The 18,435-nt window shown below is 47.8% G+C and overlaps 1 protein-coding gene across 6 annotated transcripts in view; it reads right to left on the bottom strand.

Annotated features, from left to right (window-relative positions):
* Window positions 1-1,031: 1,031 nt before the first annotated feature.
* SRCAP (Snf2 related CREBBP activator protein) overlaps window positions 1,032-18,435 on the bottom strand; it is a 39,451-nt gene continuing 22,047 nt past the window's right edge. For all 6 annotated transcript variants that reach the window (XM_063301390.1, XM_063301391.1, XM_063301386.1 and 3 more), the window contains exons 20-34: window positions 17,839-18,188; window positions 16,988-17,533; window positions 16,724-16,891; window positions 15,653-15,883; window positions 14,985-15,311; window positions 11,044-11,282; window positions 10,535-10,923; window positions 10,156-10,358; window positions 9,835-10,004; window positions 8,474-8,670; window positions 7,691-7,805; window positions 7,297-7,425; window positions 7,019-7,201; window positions 6,420-6,503; window positions 1,032-5,961 (exon numbers count right to left, since the gene is read on the bottom strand). In XM_063301390.1, the coding sequence (XP_063157460.1) occupies window positions 2,242-5,961; window positions 6,420-6,503; window positions 7,019-7,201; window positions 7,297-7,425; window positions 7,691-7,805; window positions 8,474-8,670; window positions 9,835-10,004; window positions 10,156-10,358; window positions 10,535-10,923; window positions 11,044-11,282; window positions 14,985-15,311; window positions 15,653-15,883; window positions 16,724-16,891; window positions 16,988-17,533; window positions 17,839-18,188 (7,051 nt within the window). In that variant the 3' untranslated portion in view covers window positions 1,032-2,241. The remainder of the gene's footprint in view (window positions 5,962-6,419; window positions 6,504-7,018; window positions 7,202-7,296; window positions 7,426-7,690; window positions 7,806-8,473; window positions 8,671-9,834; window positions 10,005-10,155; window positions 10,359-10,534; window positions 10,924-11,043; window positions 11,283-14,984; window positions 15,312-15,652; window positions 15,884-16,723; window positions 16,892-16,987; window positions 17,534-17,838; window positions 18,189-18,435) is intronic.

Here is an 18,435-nt window from a genome sequence, read left to right as displayed (position 1 = left end):
GAACAGGGTAAAGCCAGCTGTTTTGGCTGACTGTAGGTGGGCAACTTCCTCTTCTCTGAACAGTTTCCTGCCTCCACACAAGCTCACCCAGCGCAGGGAAGGATGTCTGTCTCTTACTTAGTAGTAAAATCTTCCCATGTGGAGAACCTCTCCAAGTGAATTATGTGGACAAAAGATGTGGATGTCCGATTACAACAGGCGGATCAGTTGGTTTTCCTTCTTGCTCCCTATTTCCCAAATTTACTTACTTCACTTTTTATCTGTTGTGTCCAATTCTCAGAGACTGCCTGGACAAGTCCCTGCAGTTGTCTTGGCAAGGTTCTTCAGAAGTGGTTTGCCGTTGCCTCTTTCCTAGGGCTGAGAGGGGGGACTGGCCCAAGGTCACCCAGCTGGCTTCATGCCCAAGGTGGAACTAGAACTCAGTGTCTCCCAGTTTCTAGCCTGATGCCTGAACCACCACCCCAAACTGGCACTCTCATTACACTTATATCCCACCACAATCTTACCTAGAGTCTTGGTGGCAGGATATAAATGTGCTAAATAAATATGTTGGGTTACAATGAAAATCCTGTCATGACACAGAACATGAAATCAGACATTTGCAATCTTCCACTCCTATTCCCCAAATAATACTTTTAAGTTTGGGTACTTCCTAATAAGCGCAGACATAATTTTCTACCTTTCTTAGCACAAACTTTAATTTTAAACTGCAGGTATATTAAAATATTGGGCTTGGCGTCCAAACCACAATTGCAAACCATGCTTCAGCTATAATTTGAATGTGCAAGGGATCAGGGCTAGCACAGACTCTAGTGTGCCCAACTGGGTATGACAGCAAGTGACAGCTTACACTACAGACCAAGGAACTGGCTGAATCTGAGCATGACTGTGTGTGGAGAAACACCAACCCCCAGCTCCCCCACAGAACCCAACCCATGGTGCCCAAGCAGGCTGCCGTCCAGAGAGATGGAGACAGAGAAAGTAAAACAATCTAAAAAAAAAAAAAAAAAGATTCCACAAATCCATGTGGTGTGTGGTTTTTTTTCCCCTTTTAACACTTTATTCATAGCATTATTCTGAAGAAAGATTACATCGGTCTTCTGTACAAGTTCTGAACATGCTTCAGTAGGAAAGACAGCTCCGCGGGAACACCTCCCCCTCCACCCCAACTGCACCCCCTCCCCAAATCCAGAGAACCGCTGCCGCCCACAAAACCCACTGCAGTGGGGGAGGGGAGGGAAAGTTGTGCTCCCCTATACAAAATAACCTTTGCATAGTTTATGTTCAAAAGAACCTATTTTACAATGAGAGCTGTACACAAGAGGAGTGGAAGGGGAGAAGGATTTGACCCAACTCATGAACCCACAAAGAAGTCCTTGGAGCAGTGGGGCTGTGATCGACATCATTAAAATAAGACATTTTTCTCTCGGTGGGGATGCAAAAAAGGAGCACATAATCTTATTGGGTTGTGTCTGGTGTCTCCTCCCTTGCCCTCCATTTCGGGGAGTCAACTTTCCCACCTCTTCATGCCTCAAAAGGGCCCTACGTTGTGAACGGAATAAGCAGGGAGACAATCAAAAGGGGTAGCCAGAAAAGGGGACCTAGCATTTGGTCACTGTCATTTAAAAACCAACCCAAAGCCATTAAAAAAGTAAGAGCTAATTGTGTTTATAAATCAGGAGGGCATCCTCTGCAGGAGTTGGGGGAGGGGGGAGGGGGGAGGGAAGAGGACAGAGGAACACCCAGGCCCAAAACGTGACAAGCGCCTACCTAAAGCCCGGGCGAGACTTCCCAAAGCGTTGGGGCATTCAGGGATGGCAGGGGCCCTGTAGTGTCACTCTAGGGGCAACAGCTCTATGAAGCCACTCCCCCACCCCCTCTCCCCGTGGTCAGGAAGCAGCAGAATTCATTGCACAAGTGCTGGCCCTGCCACTGCAACCTGCAGCGGGGCAACTGAGCCACGCAGCCACAGCTAGCGGCATCAGCACGAGTGCCCCTTGCCTGCTCCCAGAACAGCCCCCGGGGATGAAGAGCCACGCTCGCGGTCCTCCTCCTTTCAAGTAGTACTCCAACAGTCAAGACTGGAATGCAGGGAGCCCCATCAGCTGCCCCCACATTGACGGGAGGAATAAGAGCAAAGGGAGGGGAGGGACTGGATCTGCTTACGGTACGTGCGGGAAGAGATGGCGGCCGTTGAGCCGTCCCCGCAGAGAAGTAACAGCAGAGCGTCTTGCGCGGGGGTCACGTCTTGGGCTTGCGGCCTCTGTTACTTTGTGTAGAGGTAACCGGGGCAGTGGAGGAGGGGGTCGTGGGGGAAGAGAGCGTGCCAGAGACCCCCCCAGCGGAGGAAGCAGAAGTGGGGCCCGTTTTCCTGGGGGGAATCGGGGAGGGCGCCGATCGGGTACTGTCGGCAGGCTTAACCGCGCTACGGAGGATGCGGTCGGCCATCCCGCCGTGGTGACGCTGGCCCCGCTTTCGGCCGTGCCCCCTTGCCGAGTCGTAACACTGGCGCTTCGGCTGCTGGATACACTTATAACTGTTTGACTCTGAGGAGGATTTCAAAGAAGACTCCGACTCGCCACCCTCCTGCTCGGAGATGCCCTGGGAAGCAGGCGACTTGCTGCTGTTGTTCACCCGCTTCCCCTCCAAGGAGCAGCGCCGCTTCCGTCGCTGGGTTTCCCGTTCCAGCGGCGGAACGAGGCAGCCGGGCCGCAGGCGAGTTGAGCGGGCAGGGATGTCGCTAGAAGGCTGTTCCCAAGTGCTGCTCTCCGCCGATGAAGCCCTCTCGGTGGCCGTGTGCTTTGGGGAGGGCGGCACTAATGCCCCGCCGCAAGACTCCGGCTTTTCCTCCCGCTTGAGCCGGGCGAGTCTGGTGAGTGGCCGGGTATCCTCACCCTCCGAGGAGCTCTGGCTGGGGCCGGGCAACGATGGGCCGAGGCCCTCCTTTCTCCTGCGCCTTCGTCGCTTGCGGCCGAGAGGAGCCGGGGTGTGCTTCTCCAGAGAGGTCTCCTGGTCGGAGGCAGAGGCAGGAGGCTGTGCCGCCTCCACCCGAGGAGAAGATGGGTTCTTTGGGGGACGACCCCTTTTCCGCTTAGGTGGAGAATTTGCTGCTGGGGAACCAGGGGCATCTTTGGGTAGCGAGCACGACGCAGGGGGCGGCTCTCGCGTCTCCAGGGAAGGCTCTGCTGCACAGGCCCCTCTAGGGACAGAAGCTGGGGGTTCACACACTTCAGTGGATGGTTTGGAAAGCGCCTTGGAGGAAACAGCCAAGCATTCTCGTGCCTTCGAGGTTGGTTTGGACACTGACCCGGGTTTAGAATGCAGCAATGTTCGACTCCGTGCTTTAGGGGAGGTTTTTGAGGCAGCTGTTTTGGGATGCAAGTCGAGCGACTCGTGGATCTTCGATGCTGCCTCTGCTACAGAGAGTGGCTCGGGGGGCTTCTGCAGCTTCTTTTGCAGCTTCGGGGGCAACTCTACAGTCTGGGGCCCTGTGGCTGGGGCTAGCAGCACTTCAGAAGCAGGCGGCTTGGGAGGCACGATGGGGGACTGCCGTGCCTTGGGGGGCCGGCCACGCCTTCGCTTCTCCACGGGGGAGTCGCCGTTCTCGCTGCCGTCCGTCTTACTCTTGGGAGACTCACTCTTGGGGGAGGCGGTCTCGGGCGCCTTCTGCTCTGGGGATTTAGTCTGCAGATGGCCCTCGGGTATTTTCCTTCCTGGTGCTTTTCTCTGGGGACTGGTCTCCAGAGCCTGCTCAGGGAGAGGCTGGAGCAACCCCGGACTCTGCTGCTGGTCTGGTGACTTGTTCTTGGGGGGACGTCCCCGTTTGCGCTTGACAGGCTCAGAGGACAGGCTCCCGGGAGGCTCTCCTTTTGACCCACTGTCCCTTTCTTTGGCCGCTGCCCGGCTCTCCAGTTCAATCCTTCGGCGGGCAGGCAAGTCACGCAATAGGGGCAACGCCTTAGCAGAAGGCAGAGCCTCTGGCTCCAACAAGCCTGGCGCTGAGCTGCTGCCCTGACCCATCTCGGCGCCGGGGGCAGAATCCAGCTTGCACGTGCGATTACGCCGCCGCCGAATGAGCTCCTTCTCCTCCACCACTGTGACCAGGCGCCCTGGCAGCTTGCGTAAGACCTTGGCAGCAGGGCCATCTGCAGTTTGACAGCTCTGCTGGATTTGCACATCGGCACTGGTTCGACGGCGCAGGGGCTTGTTCGGTGAAAGGCTCTCATCCGAAGACAAATTTCCTGGAAGTGACGTGCTCCCCTGGGAAGAAGCAGACCCTGGGCAGGCTGCCATAAGCCTGGCCTCCTGGGGGCCCTCCCCATTATTTTTTTTCCCTACTTCTTGATTCTGAATTGTCGATTCACTGAGACTATTGACTTTGCTGTCAGCTGCCTCTGATACTGGTGATGCCAAGGGCAAGATTCCAAGCTGGGGCTCAATTAGCAAACTTGAAATAGGAGAAGGGAAGTCTCCACTTCTCAGAGATTCCTTCAAGCCATTTTGTTCCTTGACGCAGGCCAAAGTTTCCAGTTGAAGCAGAGAGCCTGTAGCTGGAGAATGATCCAGGGAAGTAAACACAGGGGTGTCCATCTTGGGGACTTCACTGTCCAACATAAATGATGGTGCACTGTCTGTGGCTTCCCAAGTGGTGTCTTTTGCGCTTTTAGGAGAAAGAGGCTCAGTTACTATCCGGGCAGCGTCACCAGGAGGCGCTGCTGTCTCTTGCCTGGTTGCCTCATCCACCAAATTGATTGATTCTTGCTCTGCAGCACTGTAGCTGGTGCTCACATCTGCTCCTTCTGCTGGCTTGTGTATGCTCATCTTTTGCTCAATCAAAGGTAAATTTATCTCACCTGCAGCCTCGAGTTTGCTCTTGTTAGTTAGTTCCACAGTGACAAGTGACCCTGGGTTTGCTGGTTTCATTTTAATAGCTGGGATATTTGGGATGGTCTTCCCAGCATCAGGTAATGTCTGTGTAGCCAACGATTTCCCAGCAACTAGCGTGCCTTGTTCTTGAAATGCTGGTACTTCCATACCTGCAGCATACTTAGGGGCTTGGAATTCAGGGGTTGGGGGACGGAGCTGGGAAATTTCTTCTGTTTTCTGCTCTCCTACATCTGCTTTTAATTTAAATACCTCTCCATCGAGTCCTCGCAAATGAAATCCGGGAACCTTTACCTCAGCTCCTGACACCTCAGACCTAGGTGAGCTACATGTAAATTTATCTGGCCCAGAAGGTTTTTCAGGCTTCTGTAGGCCTGGCCTCAGCACCTTATCCAAACTGGTATCTGATGTCTGTGGGACACTTCCTGGTAATCTTTCATCAACAAGCAGGGTCTCTGTCTTTGATGCGGTGCCTCTTAGAATTCTGTCACCAGCAGCTCCTGGATCTGCTTTCTGTGGAGTAGTTTGTAGCAGCTTATCCCCCACAGCTGGGGTGTCTGTCCGATGGAGATTAGTTCTCAAAACTCTTTCACCAGAAGCTTCGCTTCTGTGAGGGGGCATTTTCTGCATCCTCTCCCCACTAGTTGGGCCTTTAGTCCATGGCTCTTCTCGACGGGCCAAAGTTCTGCGAGTATTCAGGACAACCTGAGCACGCTTTTCCTCCCGCACCAGTTCTCTACGCACTGCAGCACTTCTTGTGTGCTGCGCCACTTGGGGCAGGTTGTCATCTTCCTCCTCCGTCACCATCCGGGGATGCCGGAGATTGGGCAGCCTGGCCTGGGGGGATTCCGCCTCTCCACTGTCCCCATCCCTTGGTGGAAGACGAGTGCTACGCAGCCGTTCACTCATGCGGGTGCCTGTCCTCTCTGAGGCTGCCCGACTAGGAATCTTGGCCTTCTTGCTTTTCTTGCTGGAGCCTTCCTCAAGGAGGTAACTCTCATCTTCATCTTCCGGCAGTTTAAAGACCACCTCATCCTTAGCCTGATCAATATCTTTGCGGGCAGCTTCCACCTGTTCCTGGAACAACAGAGAAATCACTTAACTAGGAGCCAAAGGGGAATCATCACTAGCTTAGCAATTGATTCTAGCCCAATCAAAACTGAGAGTTACTCAAAGGCATCAGAGAAAATAAGACTACAGATATGTAACCTTTTTTTTTCTTCCCAGTAGGACCAAATGCTAAATACCCTCATCATATTTCAAAATTACAGAAGGTCCTGTTTTGTAATACACCGTGTGCTGATTGTCCTCTCCATGAAAGGTTGAGAGACCAGAAAAATGGGACTCTCAACAGCCTGGAAGATGGTTGCTTTGCGGCTATTTTAAAGAAGTTGAATCAGATTGAGGAGCTGACCAACATTAAACAGGAAGATTTAGCCGGCTTAAAAAAAAAGTTGTATGGAATCCTTCATGCCACACTTGTCTGACAAGGTATTATATGAAAGAGTTTCACCAACAAGGGACTAGGTATTTACCTCTGCTTGCTTCAACTCCTCCCTACTGATGTCCTCCAGAGATGCCTCCAAAAAGTTCATGGCATAGCGTTCAATAGGAGTGAGCTACAAAATGGGAAGAAATTCAGAGGGGATCTTTGAAAAGTACAGATCATGTGATTAAAATTATTTGGGGCACGGGGGTTGGAATGTAGGGCAGCACTTGTGAGATGTTTATATTTATGTTGAGTTTTGGATGTTTGTTTATAGTTTTACTCCTGCTGCCCAGAGGCATGATGGGATGGGCAGCCAGAGCAGCTACCTCATGTTCAGCATTATGAATAAATTAACCTACTTGTTCCAGAATCTGCATTTGCTTGGTGGCCATGGGATCCTCTTCTTCCTCCTGCACTATTCATTGTTATGCTGTTGCTTGGCTGTATTTTTTAACTGTTGCTAGCCTCCCAGAGGCATGATGATGGGATGGGCAGCCATATAAACTTAAGCAAACAAACTTAAAAAAGCCTCTGCCTGATGCTAGAGGAAATGGCAGCTTCCTGTGATCACAGCAGGCATATGCCATGGAACAAAGGGGCAGCCTTCCACTTTCATCTCAGGTTAAAAGGCAGGGTTTTACGTACCTGTTCTACAAGCGAAGCAATCTCCTGCTCTGCCTTAGAAATTTCTTCCTCTTCTTCTTTGCTGGACCTATCTTCTGCATCCAAAGGAATGTTCTCATTGAATTCTGCCAGCTCAGCCACTTGCTCTGCTTTGGCCTGAGTGGCTGCCCGGATGTCTTCAGGGTCTTCAGCCTTGCACAGTGCCTGCAAGGGAAGACATTTCCAGGCAGAAATAACGACAGTCCTTGTCAAAGGAGGGCAGCTACCTCATGTTCAGCATTATGAATAAATTAACCTACTTGTTCCAGAATCTGCGTTTGCTTGGTGGCCATGGGATCCTCTTCTTCCTCCTGCACTAGAACTGGGGCCTCTCCTTCTTTTTTTGTAGGTTCATCTAGTGGCATGTCAAACAGCTCACGAATAGTTTGCTGAGGAGCACAGAAATTAAGTTACAAATTATCCTTAAAATAGGAACTGCTTGCCATGCACGTCTGATGATTCTTTTGTTGCCTTTCTTGCAGCAGACTAACATAACTGAGGATGTCTCTGAGTAACACGGCAGAGTTAAGAAGCTCTTACGATGCTCAAGAACAAAGCACTGCCACCTCAAACCACTGGTCCCATGCATCACGCACCACACACAACACAATTCAGGACCGAGGTCCTGCATCAATTACAGATGTATATAGTTACCTGCTTGAAATAGGCTGTAGTAAAGTTGCCCCCCTCAATAGCCATGTCTCCCAGCATCCTCTTCTGATTAGCTTTCTTCAGAATATTTTCCTCCACAGTCCTTTCGCTGATCAACCTAAAGAAGGCATGAGAGTTAATATGTAAGTTACTGTTAGCAACAATGTCTAGATTAGAGAAAACTCATGAAACTTCCAAACTATTTTTTAAAATAATGTTATTGCTTTAATACAACTACCAAACATATGAATCCTTTTCTGCAGCTACCAGAGCTCCCTCTGCCAGTGCTGAAAAATGGGAACATGGCTATCTATTATTATGAGGCAAAACCTCCTAGATCCCATGCTTTGTACATGTTCTCCAACCTCATTTGTCAAGGGCAGACTGAAACCCTGGAGCAGCCTTTCTTAATCTTCTGACCCTGGAGGAACCCTTGAAATATTTTTCAGGCCCTGGGGAATCCCTGCACATTCAGACTCAAATATAGGCCAGATGTCACAAAATTATTATATATGTTTCACGGGTAGGCCTGTATGTATGCATTGTTCTTAAACTAAAAATAATGAAACTTACCTCTTTAATGTGAAGTTGCACGAATTTGAAATAATTTTTAAAATAAACTGTGATCTCCCAGGGAACCCCTGGTGACCTCTTGAGGAACCCTAGGGGCCCACGGAACCCTGGTTGAGAAACTCTGCCCTGGAGAGTAACTGCCAGTCAGCGTAAACATGGCTGAATTAGCCTAACCACTGCTCTGAGACTTATGGAACAGAAAGCTTAGTTAACCTGTAGATGTGAACATCCCGTGTCTGCCCGATACGGTGGCAGCGATCTTGGGCCTGAGCATCCATGGTGGGGTTCCAATCACTGTCATAGAACACCACAGTGTCAGCACCTGTCAGGTTCACTCCCACCCCACCGCTGCGTGTTGACAAGATGAAACAGAAGATGCGCTTGTCTGCATTGAAACGCTCCATGAGTGCCTGCCAGAGTCAAAGAAAGAAAGAAAATCCTGGACTGGGATTCCTGCCTTTACCTCCTCACTCTAGGAGGGGAACATAAGTTTATGAATCAGATTAAAATTATACAATTATCTTAATTTGGTGACCTGGAAAATCAATTTCCCCCCAGAACCTTCTCGTAGGTTAAAAGACCTTCCATTATAGGACAGAGTCACCATAATTTGCATCATTCTCTATCATTATGATCCCCAGTCTCTGAATGTCCCAATTATTCACTTACCCATGCAGGAATCTCCTTCACTTCAACCATGAAAAATGCCACAAGATTTTTTTTTTCATTTATTCTGAATATAGGCTATTTTTCCTAAATATTCATACACCTATTTTCCATGACTGCCTATCTTCCATCGTCTCTGCTTGCCCCACCTGATCTAGCAGGGAGGACAGCTCCTGGCTCCTTCCATTAAGCAATGTCATATTGTTGGATCCCAGAGTCATGCATTCTCTATGTAGTGTCTGCCTATGGAACAGCATCTCTCTGGAGATTAAGATGGCCTGGACCCTGTTAGTCTTTCATAAGGCACTGAAGACCTGGCTGTTCCCCCAGGTGTTTGGGCTGTGTGGTTAGGCAAGCTCTGCTGGTTAATACTACCCACTGTGAATTGGACTGTGTTTATGGCCTCAGACATTTGTTTTTTGTTAAACTGTGGTTGTTTTTTATCTTTGTACACCACCCAGAATCACTCCTGGGAGATGGGCAGCCTTATACGTTGTTTAAGTAAGCAATAAATAAATGGGGCAGAAAGAAAGCAGCATGAATGTGCTGCAATTTAATCCTATGCATCCTACCAAGTAACAGCCAAATTACATTCCTATAGGCCTGCTCTCATTCCACTTAAGAATGCAATTGATACAACACAGGCTCTAGCAACAGTCAAATCCTCCCCCTTTTTATTTAACTATTTTAGCCTTATGACAAGTTCAGGGAAAAAACAGTCTACATTCAGAATAAATTAAATAAAACATATAGTGGCATTTTCTAAAATACTGCAACTATTAAAGAAAATGCTTGGCCTAATAAAGCTATTCCTCTTTTATCATTTTTGTTTTCTGTTTTCCAAAAAAAGCACCTCTAGTAGGGATTTGCTTAGCATTCCAGGAAGGGCACAAGCTGCTATCGCTTACCTGCCGTTGCTCTACCCGAGTGCTGCCGTCCAATCGCAGATAGATATGCCCATGATAATTGAGGAACTGTTCCAACACATCCAACATGCGGGTCATCTGGGTGAAGATAAGGACCCGGTGGGCCCCAGCCTTGAGCTGCCGCAGTAGAATATCCAAAGTCTGCAATTTCCCTGAAGACAAAAGCAAGAACAGAGAGAAACTGGGCAATGGGCAATGATGTATCTGCCAACCCAGAAATAATTTGCTTGAGCTTACGAATAGCCTAACACGCTGCCCTTACTCCCAGTTGGTGCCAGACAGACCCTAATCTTCACCACATACCACAATCGTACTGGATGAGGCGGAGGTCCGGGAACTGCGTCCTCATGTTGCAAATGATACGATGCAGACAACTTGCATGTGGCGAGAGCTCTTGCCGCAAGGTCTCCTTGAAGACCGACTGCTGGAGCAGGAGTGTTGGGGGAGGGTGAGAGGTGTGCATGGTGATAGCAGGAGCCTCCACGGGAGGCATAACAAAAATGAACCTGCAAAGACCAACGGATGGTAAAGGAGGGTAAGAACACCTCAAGGAAGTGGGGAGGAGGATTTGACTAAAACGGGAACTCGCAGGAATATTTTGAAAAACTAAGGGATTTCATCATGCTTCCCCCCTTTAGCGCCACCCCTTCAAAAAGGCCAAGCATCTGCAGGAAAGCGTTACCTCTCTATAATGTCTGTCAGCTCCTCAATCCGTTGCTGGGGGGCCAGGATAGCTTGGCCCAAGGCTTCTGACCGCTGCCAATAGGCCTCGAGATGCTGCTCGCCCCTTTGCACTTGTGCTGCGTAGCAATGGGTATAGCGAGTCCCCCTCAAGCCCTTTGGTTCTGCTTTCTGCGTCGCCATTGCTCGTCCTTCACTTTCCTCCACCACCTCCCCCTCCTCCTCCTCCTCCTGCTCCCACGGAGGGGGAGGAGCAGGAGGAAAGAGGGTGCAAAAGCGCAGCACTTCGGTACCATAGATGGGCACGAGGTTGCAATGCTGTTCATTGAGACGGAAAAGCCGGTCGAGGCGCTCCTCCTTCTGCTTCTTCCGCTTCTCTTCAAGTGACTCCTGAAGGCCAGAGCAAGCAAACTAGGTAGAACTGGATTCAGCGGCTTCCCAGCAACCCCCTCTCAGCTATCCTGTCCCCCCAGCCCACCCAAAAGCCCTGCCCTCAGCTGGGACACTCACCAGATAGAAAGGAGAGCGAGGTGGGGGAGGTGGCTGCCGCCTGGGCCTTGGCGCCAGGATGGAAAGTGGGGGCGGAGTGGGGGTGGTAGAGCGCAGGGTTAACGTCTCCGGCTCCTCCTTGGGCATGGGGCTTGAGGCAATTTGGGAAACCATCGTGGGAGAGGTGTTGGCAGGAACAGTGACTGTGGCAGCTGGGGCGATAGCAAATGGTGCAACCGTGGGAGGCGGGGAAGTAGGAACTGTGAAAGAGACAGAAGAGTAATTGCGAGGATTGCCGACAAATCTACCATCTCACTCACGTTTTACAGAGCGTGGTAACGTGCCCCTTGGCTCCCTCTTTGGACTGAAGCTATTGCATGTGCTAATTTTGTTTGGAAGACTCACTGGTCTCTGTAGATGCTTGTGTATCTTTTGAAACATATACCAACGTTTTGGAAAGTAAGAGGGCAACAAAAATGAATACCACACACCTTTATGACAACAAAATGTTATATGCAGCTGGAAAAGTACCAATTCTCTGTCAATTACATAATGGTCTAAAGAATGCACCTGTTTTTTCTGCATTTGAACTAGCATCTTACCACTGTTTAGAGGTCTGTCTGGAAATCTGAATTTATACAGGATTGTGAACATTTTGATAATATTGTATTTTTTAACTGGTGTAACTGCTTTAATTCAAAACAGGCAGAATCTATCAGTTACTTGCTTCTTTGGATACTGAGAAATCTTCTGACGTGATTTCCTGGAAGTTTTTGAAACAGACACTGATTTATTATGGATTACCTGCAGTGTACAGCCTAGACTGACTTAAATAAGAGTTTAAGAATTAAATCTTAATTTGGGGTATTTTCAGTGGTTAATATTAGGTTATGTACCTCATCAAGGATGCCCCCTTTCATCTTTCCTTTTTAATTTAGCTTTAGAACATTTTACGTGTGTAAAATGTCAGAAATTATGTAAGCACTAAAGGAATCGCATTAGGGGAGGCTATATGCAGATTGTATGTTTCATAGATCAGCCAGAATTTTCCATTCCTAATCATACCTCATTAGTAAGCTGAAGGCAATACCTTGTCTTATTGCTTTCTAAATTGGAACAAAACGTATCTGACGCCACTAAGTATCAATTATAATTTTTACACATATAGGAAGTGAGGTTTTAGATTCCTTTTTTCATATCTCAGTGTTAGAATTTCTAGGACGCTTTGAATTTATCTCCAATTCTGACACAGATGAAATAATGTATGTAGAAAAATGGACCGGTGTTTCTTTGAATATTTAGAGTAAAATAGATAATTGAGATAGATTTAATCTACGGCTCTGATGATTAGACAGGATAGATTATCTCCTCCTCTTGGGGGGAGATGGGTAGTAATAGAAATGTGAATAATAAATAAAATTATAAAAAGATGAGTATTAAGATGTAACTTTAGAGAGATTAAAATATAATTGTACTTATAACTGTTATGAAGAATATCAGAAGCCTTTCTCTCTTTTTCTTTCTTTTTCTTTTTCTTTCTTTCTTTCTTTTCCTTACCTTACTTTGGTTTGTATTAGTTTTTATCTTTTTTAAAAAAGTTTCAATAGAAATATATTAAAAAGAGATAGATTTAATCCAAGATTGATTTCTATTTTAAAAAGTCTTCCTATTTTTATTCCTTCACACTATGTAAAGAAAACGTAGAGTATTAAGGTGGGGTAGAGCCAAGATGGCCACAGATGAACAGCTCGTACAGGATACTAAGCAACATTCAGTGCCAAAGGCATCACTTGTTTTTCATTTTGGGAAGAATGGATTAATTTTTCATACTTTCAGATCTATCTCTGGGCCTTTATTTCATCACTGTTTGGAGGTAAAGAACTTCAGAACTGAGTCCCTCTTGGTGCTCAAAGTTGTTATGTGACCCCACTAGAATCCTGGTACTGCATCACAGACATAAACTGATCATTTTATCCATAAAAAGCTTGTATTACAAGATAGTCTGAGTTTAAAAATGACTGGAAAATCAAACGTAGGAAGGTTCGGTAAATTAGGCCTTTCACATTATTTCCAACAATTCCAACACAGCTGTTTTTTTAAACTTTCGTAGAATTTATAACAGTTTGGTTTCCCTAACAGAACTTTCTGACAGATGTTGCCTCGGCTGTTTGCTCCCAATGTAATTGCTGCCTTTGAAGTTCCACAGTTATTATAAGTCACAACTGTTACAACAATCGGAAGAGGCTCTGCTATCTAGTTTTATAAGAAATTGAAGAACATTTATGAAGCATAAATACTGAATTTACACTAATGATCTTGGTCTACTTTTGTGAACCAGTGGAATGTCACTTTAAGATAATTTATTTTGATCCTAAAATGCAGTTAATTTGAAAGAAAAATCTATTTTAGGTATCTCAGACACTAGGGATCTGCATAACTGTTTGTGCATGCATGGAACAGTTGGTTTCAGGTGGTTCATCTCTAAATCAAAACACGCATACTCAGTCCAGATATGGAATGAAACAGAGCTTTTTGTTCCAGATGCAGGCTGAAGCATTGTCTCTGGAGGAAGGAGGGATGCAGGAAAAAAACAAGGCCAAAGAGTTTTCTGGGCAGTGGTACGTGCCTACGATGCTAACGGTGAAGGGGGAAGCAGTGAAAGATGGAAAGGGGAGGAACAGCCTCTCACACAGCCGCTGTAACACCTGGAGGAAAGGAAGATGCAGAAAAGGCCAGGTGGGGCAGGCTGGTGGAATATGCTGTGCTAGGTCATTGGAGGCAGCTAAGGAGAGGCGGGGAGGGAGGGAAGGGGCTGGCAGGGTCAGGAGGCAGGTAGGCTGTTTGGACACGTCCTACTCAGAGCTCCTGAAAGAAACCATGAAGGAACAGGAAAACAGGCTACATGGAAGAGGTACAAGTGGTATCACTTATTTCTGAAGGAGGGGAGAGAGGGGGGCCATCTACAACAACCTTGTCCTGTTCTCCCAATAAATCCACTCAGGGATTCCTGTGGGTATTGTTTTGGATAAAACCCAGAAAAACAAAAACATTCTGGTTTTTATTTCTGCCAGACTGGAACTTATCTGGAATGGGTCATCGGAAACAAAATACGTTTCTATTTTGTGTACTCTCCTACTGGACACCTCAGAAAATGTCAACTAATTGCTGGGTTCAATCATCTTGCTGTTGGAGAGGCATATAGTCTAGACTGGTCTTATCACATTTTAATGGACGTTCATAGGCGTAACATGACTTCAGACAGATCACTGTTGGTTAAGGGCATTTGTGTTCTGCTTGGTTGCGTCTCCAACATTTGGCATCTATCACAACATCATGAACTGTGGATGTTTCACTGATGGGGGATGGCTAAAAGAATATTATCTGGTGAGAGGAGATGGGCAGTGACAAATCTGATAAATAAGTGAGTAAAATATTAGAAGAACAAACCTGACTTGCAGCAATTAACAACTGATACACGTGGTCAGTCAACGTCTCACTTTTTTTTAGAAGGAAGGGGCAAGGAAAAGGATTTTCAAGCAACTTGGTCATTTTTCGTGGAGGTGCTTACACCCACTTTCTACCCCTTCCTTTTGCTTTTCTCTCCATTTTTAAAGTTGCTGTTGTATTACTTTTGTTTGTTCTGTTTATGTATGTAATTTTGCTTTTTAATCATTTTAATTATTTTGAAGCCATTAAATATTATTAAAATTCTAATTCTATACACTAATTTATCTGGTTAACTTTCTTACTACATGAACGATCATTCACTTATTTGCATAACGTTACAGGAATATATCTACAGTTAGGCTGTTTAGTATACAAATATATCCCTTCTCGATTTTTCTTTTCTATATAACATCATGTTTTTTTTAAAAAATCAATTTGAAGCTGGCACTGGGATCTAACTCCCGAATTTCCTTAGGTATGTGAAATCCCATCGGGTGATTTTAAGGCATGCTCACCCAGCTGTTGCTCCAGGTTGGGGCTTGAGGCTTGTATCATTCGCAGCATGGGTCTCACAAGGGTCTGCAGGGGAGCTGGTGCGGGTGCCCTCACTGGCACCAGAGGCTGGTTGGGCAGCCTCGCTGATGAGGCTGGGTTCACAGGAAGTGGAGCTCGCTGGGCCAAGACGGCTGTGGGAAGGCCAGGTAAAGTACTGGCGGTTGTTGGTGTCACAGGACGCATAGCTGGATGCTGTGGCCCAGGTGATGGGGACACTACGCCATCTCGAGGAGCTTGTCGCACAACTATCTTCACTACACCAGAGCTGTTCACTGCTGAGGATGGCACTGTGAGAAACAATGGCAGAGGCTGAGTTGTGGCTCTATTATAAAGCACAATTATTTCTCGTTATTACTATTTGCTATTTATATGTTGGAATAGGAAGAGAAATAAAAAAGCTTAAGAAAGAAGGCACACAATGGAAAAGACTGCCAAAACACAAGGAAGGCCAAGTGGGATTGGTGATGTAATTCAGCAGGCAGCATGCCTCAAACACAGTAATCAGAAGGGAAAACTGGTGGAGGGCAACCAGTTGCAGAAAGGGGCTTAATGTCCCAGAAACCCATTTCCTAGGTGACCTTTCCCTCAAGAGCTAGAAGGAAAATCCAGGATCTCAATCTATACCAACCTTGGGTAACGGCAATAGGGACGCTGATTGTTGCTGTGGAAGCAACTGGGGGAGCAGTTGTGCTGGTAGCTGGGACTGGCAGGATGGTGGGAGGCTGGTGGCCTGGCACAGTCTGCACACCAACTGGGTTCTGCCCAGCCTGCTGGGCCATGGCCTGGATCAAAGCCACTTGAGCTGGCTGGCTGATTATGTGGTGCTGCCCCCCAGCAGACACCAAGTGAACTACATTTCCTGGAAAGAAGGAAAGGAGAATCCTTGCCCGTTCTATTGTCTGTTCTGTCTGCAGTTTGTAGCAATCTTTTAAATGCAATTGTAAGCCCTCCTCCAGAGACCCCACTAAGCAGCAGTGGTCCTCTGAGTCAAGTAAGGCTCTCGTTTTGCTCTATCCCTCGGGTCACCGGATGACTCACAAAGAGACACCAGGAGCTTAGAGGGACTGCGCCAATAAAAAAGCTATCGACCACTTCATTTCCCTTTCAACGTTATCTCCACGATAGGCTGCCACTATTACTTCCACTTAACAGGAGGCACTTTTATTGTGCCTGTGGATCTGTTCGTTCAGATGTTTCAAATCTCTTCCGTAAATGGAGTTAGATATTAAGAATAGAAAAAAGCATTCCCTTGCAGATCAATTAATTTTATACAGCAAGTGGGAAGTTTAATGCTCCCCGAGACTTACAAGGCACACATCATGCAGGACTGTTTCTTATGTTGAAAAGTTCCTAAGCCAAGGATGACCAGAAAGTACATTAGGACCTGATATTCTCTTGCTAATTTTAAACAAAACAAGCCTTCTGATTTCAAGGGACAACAGACACTCCCCTCCCGCCCCCCGGCGGAAATTAAGATATATATGGTAGATGTATTGATGCACAGGCCATTGTTCTGAAAACAAATCCCTGAACCAAGTGCTCGGAAGCGCCTGGTTCCCAGACCACTATTCTGTATTGACCCTCAGGGGTCTAATGAGATGTTATTAAGCTTCCGTGAGTAAAGTTTATCCAAACCCATCTTATTCAAGACAGAGGACAGGGAAGTCATGGGGGCTGTTCAGGGCTGGGGTTTACCTACTTGGCAGCTGTCGGGCTGGCTGAGGCATAGTGACCTGGCGAACTTGTGTCCCCGTCAAGGTAAGCTTGTTGCCTTGGATCTGGAATGTGAGGGGTTTACTGCCCGGAGCACCCTGGAGAGGCCGATTAGCCAGCGACGCAAGCTGCCCGATGCTTACTACTTCACCTGCTGCGGGGTGGGGTGGGGTGGGGGATAAGAAAAGAGGGTCAGGTTTTCAGACCATCCTGGTGGCTGCCTGTTTCTTGCTGGCTCCTTAATACTTACAAGGCAATCGTGCCTGCATATCCGGGGACAACAAAAGCCTTTGCTGCACGCCTCCAGCCGCTGCAAAGTTGTATCCAGGCAAGGCAGGAACAGCAGAATGGATGTTCGTGGGCTTCACCATGCCTCCGACGGTGCTGGCAGACGGTTGGGCTGGAGGTCCTGGGCCCAAAGGGTTGGTAGGCGGCGGCGGCTGCCCTCCGACAGGGGTCACACCCAGCGGGTTAATGGGGGATATGCTAAGCGCATTAATGGATTGGGTGTTGGTGGGTGGTTGCTGTGCCATAGGACTAATGCCCAAGGTGCTGATGGGGGCCTGCTGCTGTTGCCCCCCAACAGGGGTGATACCCAAAGTATTAATGGGTGGTTGCTGTCGCACTGGAGTGACACTCAAGGTGCTAATTGGGGGCTGCTGCCCCATTGGGACTGGGACTGCTGCAGCCTTAAGGGAGGAGGAGGAGGTGGTGGTGGGAGAAATAGGAGGTGGGGGGAGGAGAGGTCGGGGAGCATTTGGGACCAGCTGAGCTGCAGTCATTGCCATGGGCAGGACTGTGGAAAAAAAGAGAAGAAGATTAGAGACCTGCAGGTCCTTTTAGTCTTGCCCCATCTGTTTTTAAAAAATTAACTAGCTTAAGCAATCCCAATACCAAAACAGTCCTGCAGTCTAAAGGGCTACTAGCCCTTTAGAAGTCAAAAAAGAAATCTATTATTTCTATGCCAAAAGAAGGTCAAGACACGCAGATACAATTTTAAAAACAACCCTAAAGAAGAACCAAAGCTCAACCTCCCCTCCCACCTGAGAACCCCCACGTGTCCCCCTTCCTTGCAGATCCCCAAACAATTCCGAACCTTACCTTGAGGAACGGAGGCCTGGCTCTGCAGCAAAGCAGCAGCTGTGTTGTTCTGGCCCAAAGGAGGCACTAGAGTTGGGGTCTGTGGCCTGGCGGAAGGAGGCACCGGCACTGACATGGTTACGGGGGAAGGAGGCACAGGGATAGGCACAGGGAGAGACACTGAGACGGGGAGCGTGGGGGGCTGCAAAGGCCCGGGCAATACTGGGCCTGTGTGTGGTACAGGAGCCAGAGCAGGTGTCAGTGGTTCTGGGAGCACAGGAGTGATGGGTCGCTGCAGAGGAGTGGTGGGCCGAGGGCTGTTCACCAGCACTACCGTTCTGTTTTCCGGCTTGGGCACTGGCTGTAACATCCTGGAAGAGATGACATAGGCAAAGAGATCAATTCAGCAACCAAGCAATGGATATTCCCTTTTTTCTGCCATGTAATAAAATAATATTGGCTAAGAACTATCTGATGGTGACAGTACCACAGATGGAGAGCTACAACAGTCCCCACTAGACAGTTCTCAGCCAAGATTACTGTATAATAGTTACTCTAGCCAAGGTAAAATTCAGAGTTCAGAGCCAGGATACTAACAGCACCTTAACTAATAGCAGG

This window comes from Candoia aspera, chromosome 4 (genome assembly GCF_035149785.1).
Source record: "Candoia aspera isolate rCanAsp1 chromosome 4, rCanAsp1.hap2, whole genome shotgun sequence".
NCBI lineage: Eukaryota > Metazoa > Chordata > Lepidosauria > Squamata > Boidae > Candoia > Candoia aspera.
The sequence above is the reverse complement of the archived record's forward strand: the minus strand, read 5'-3'. Positions and strand labels throughout refer to the sequence as shown.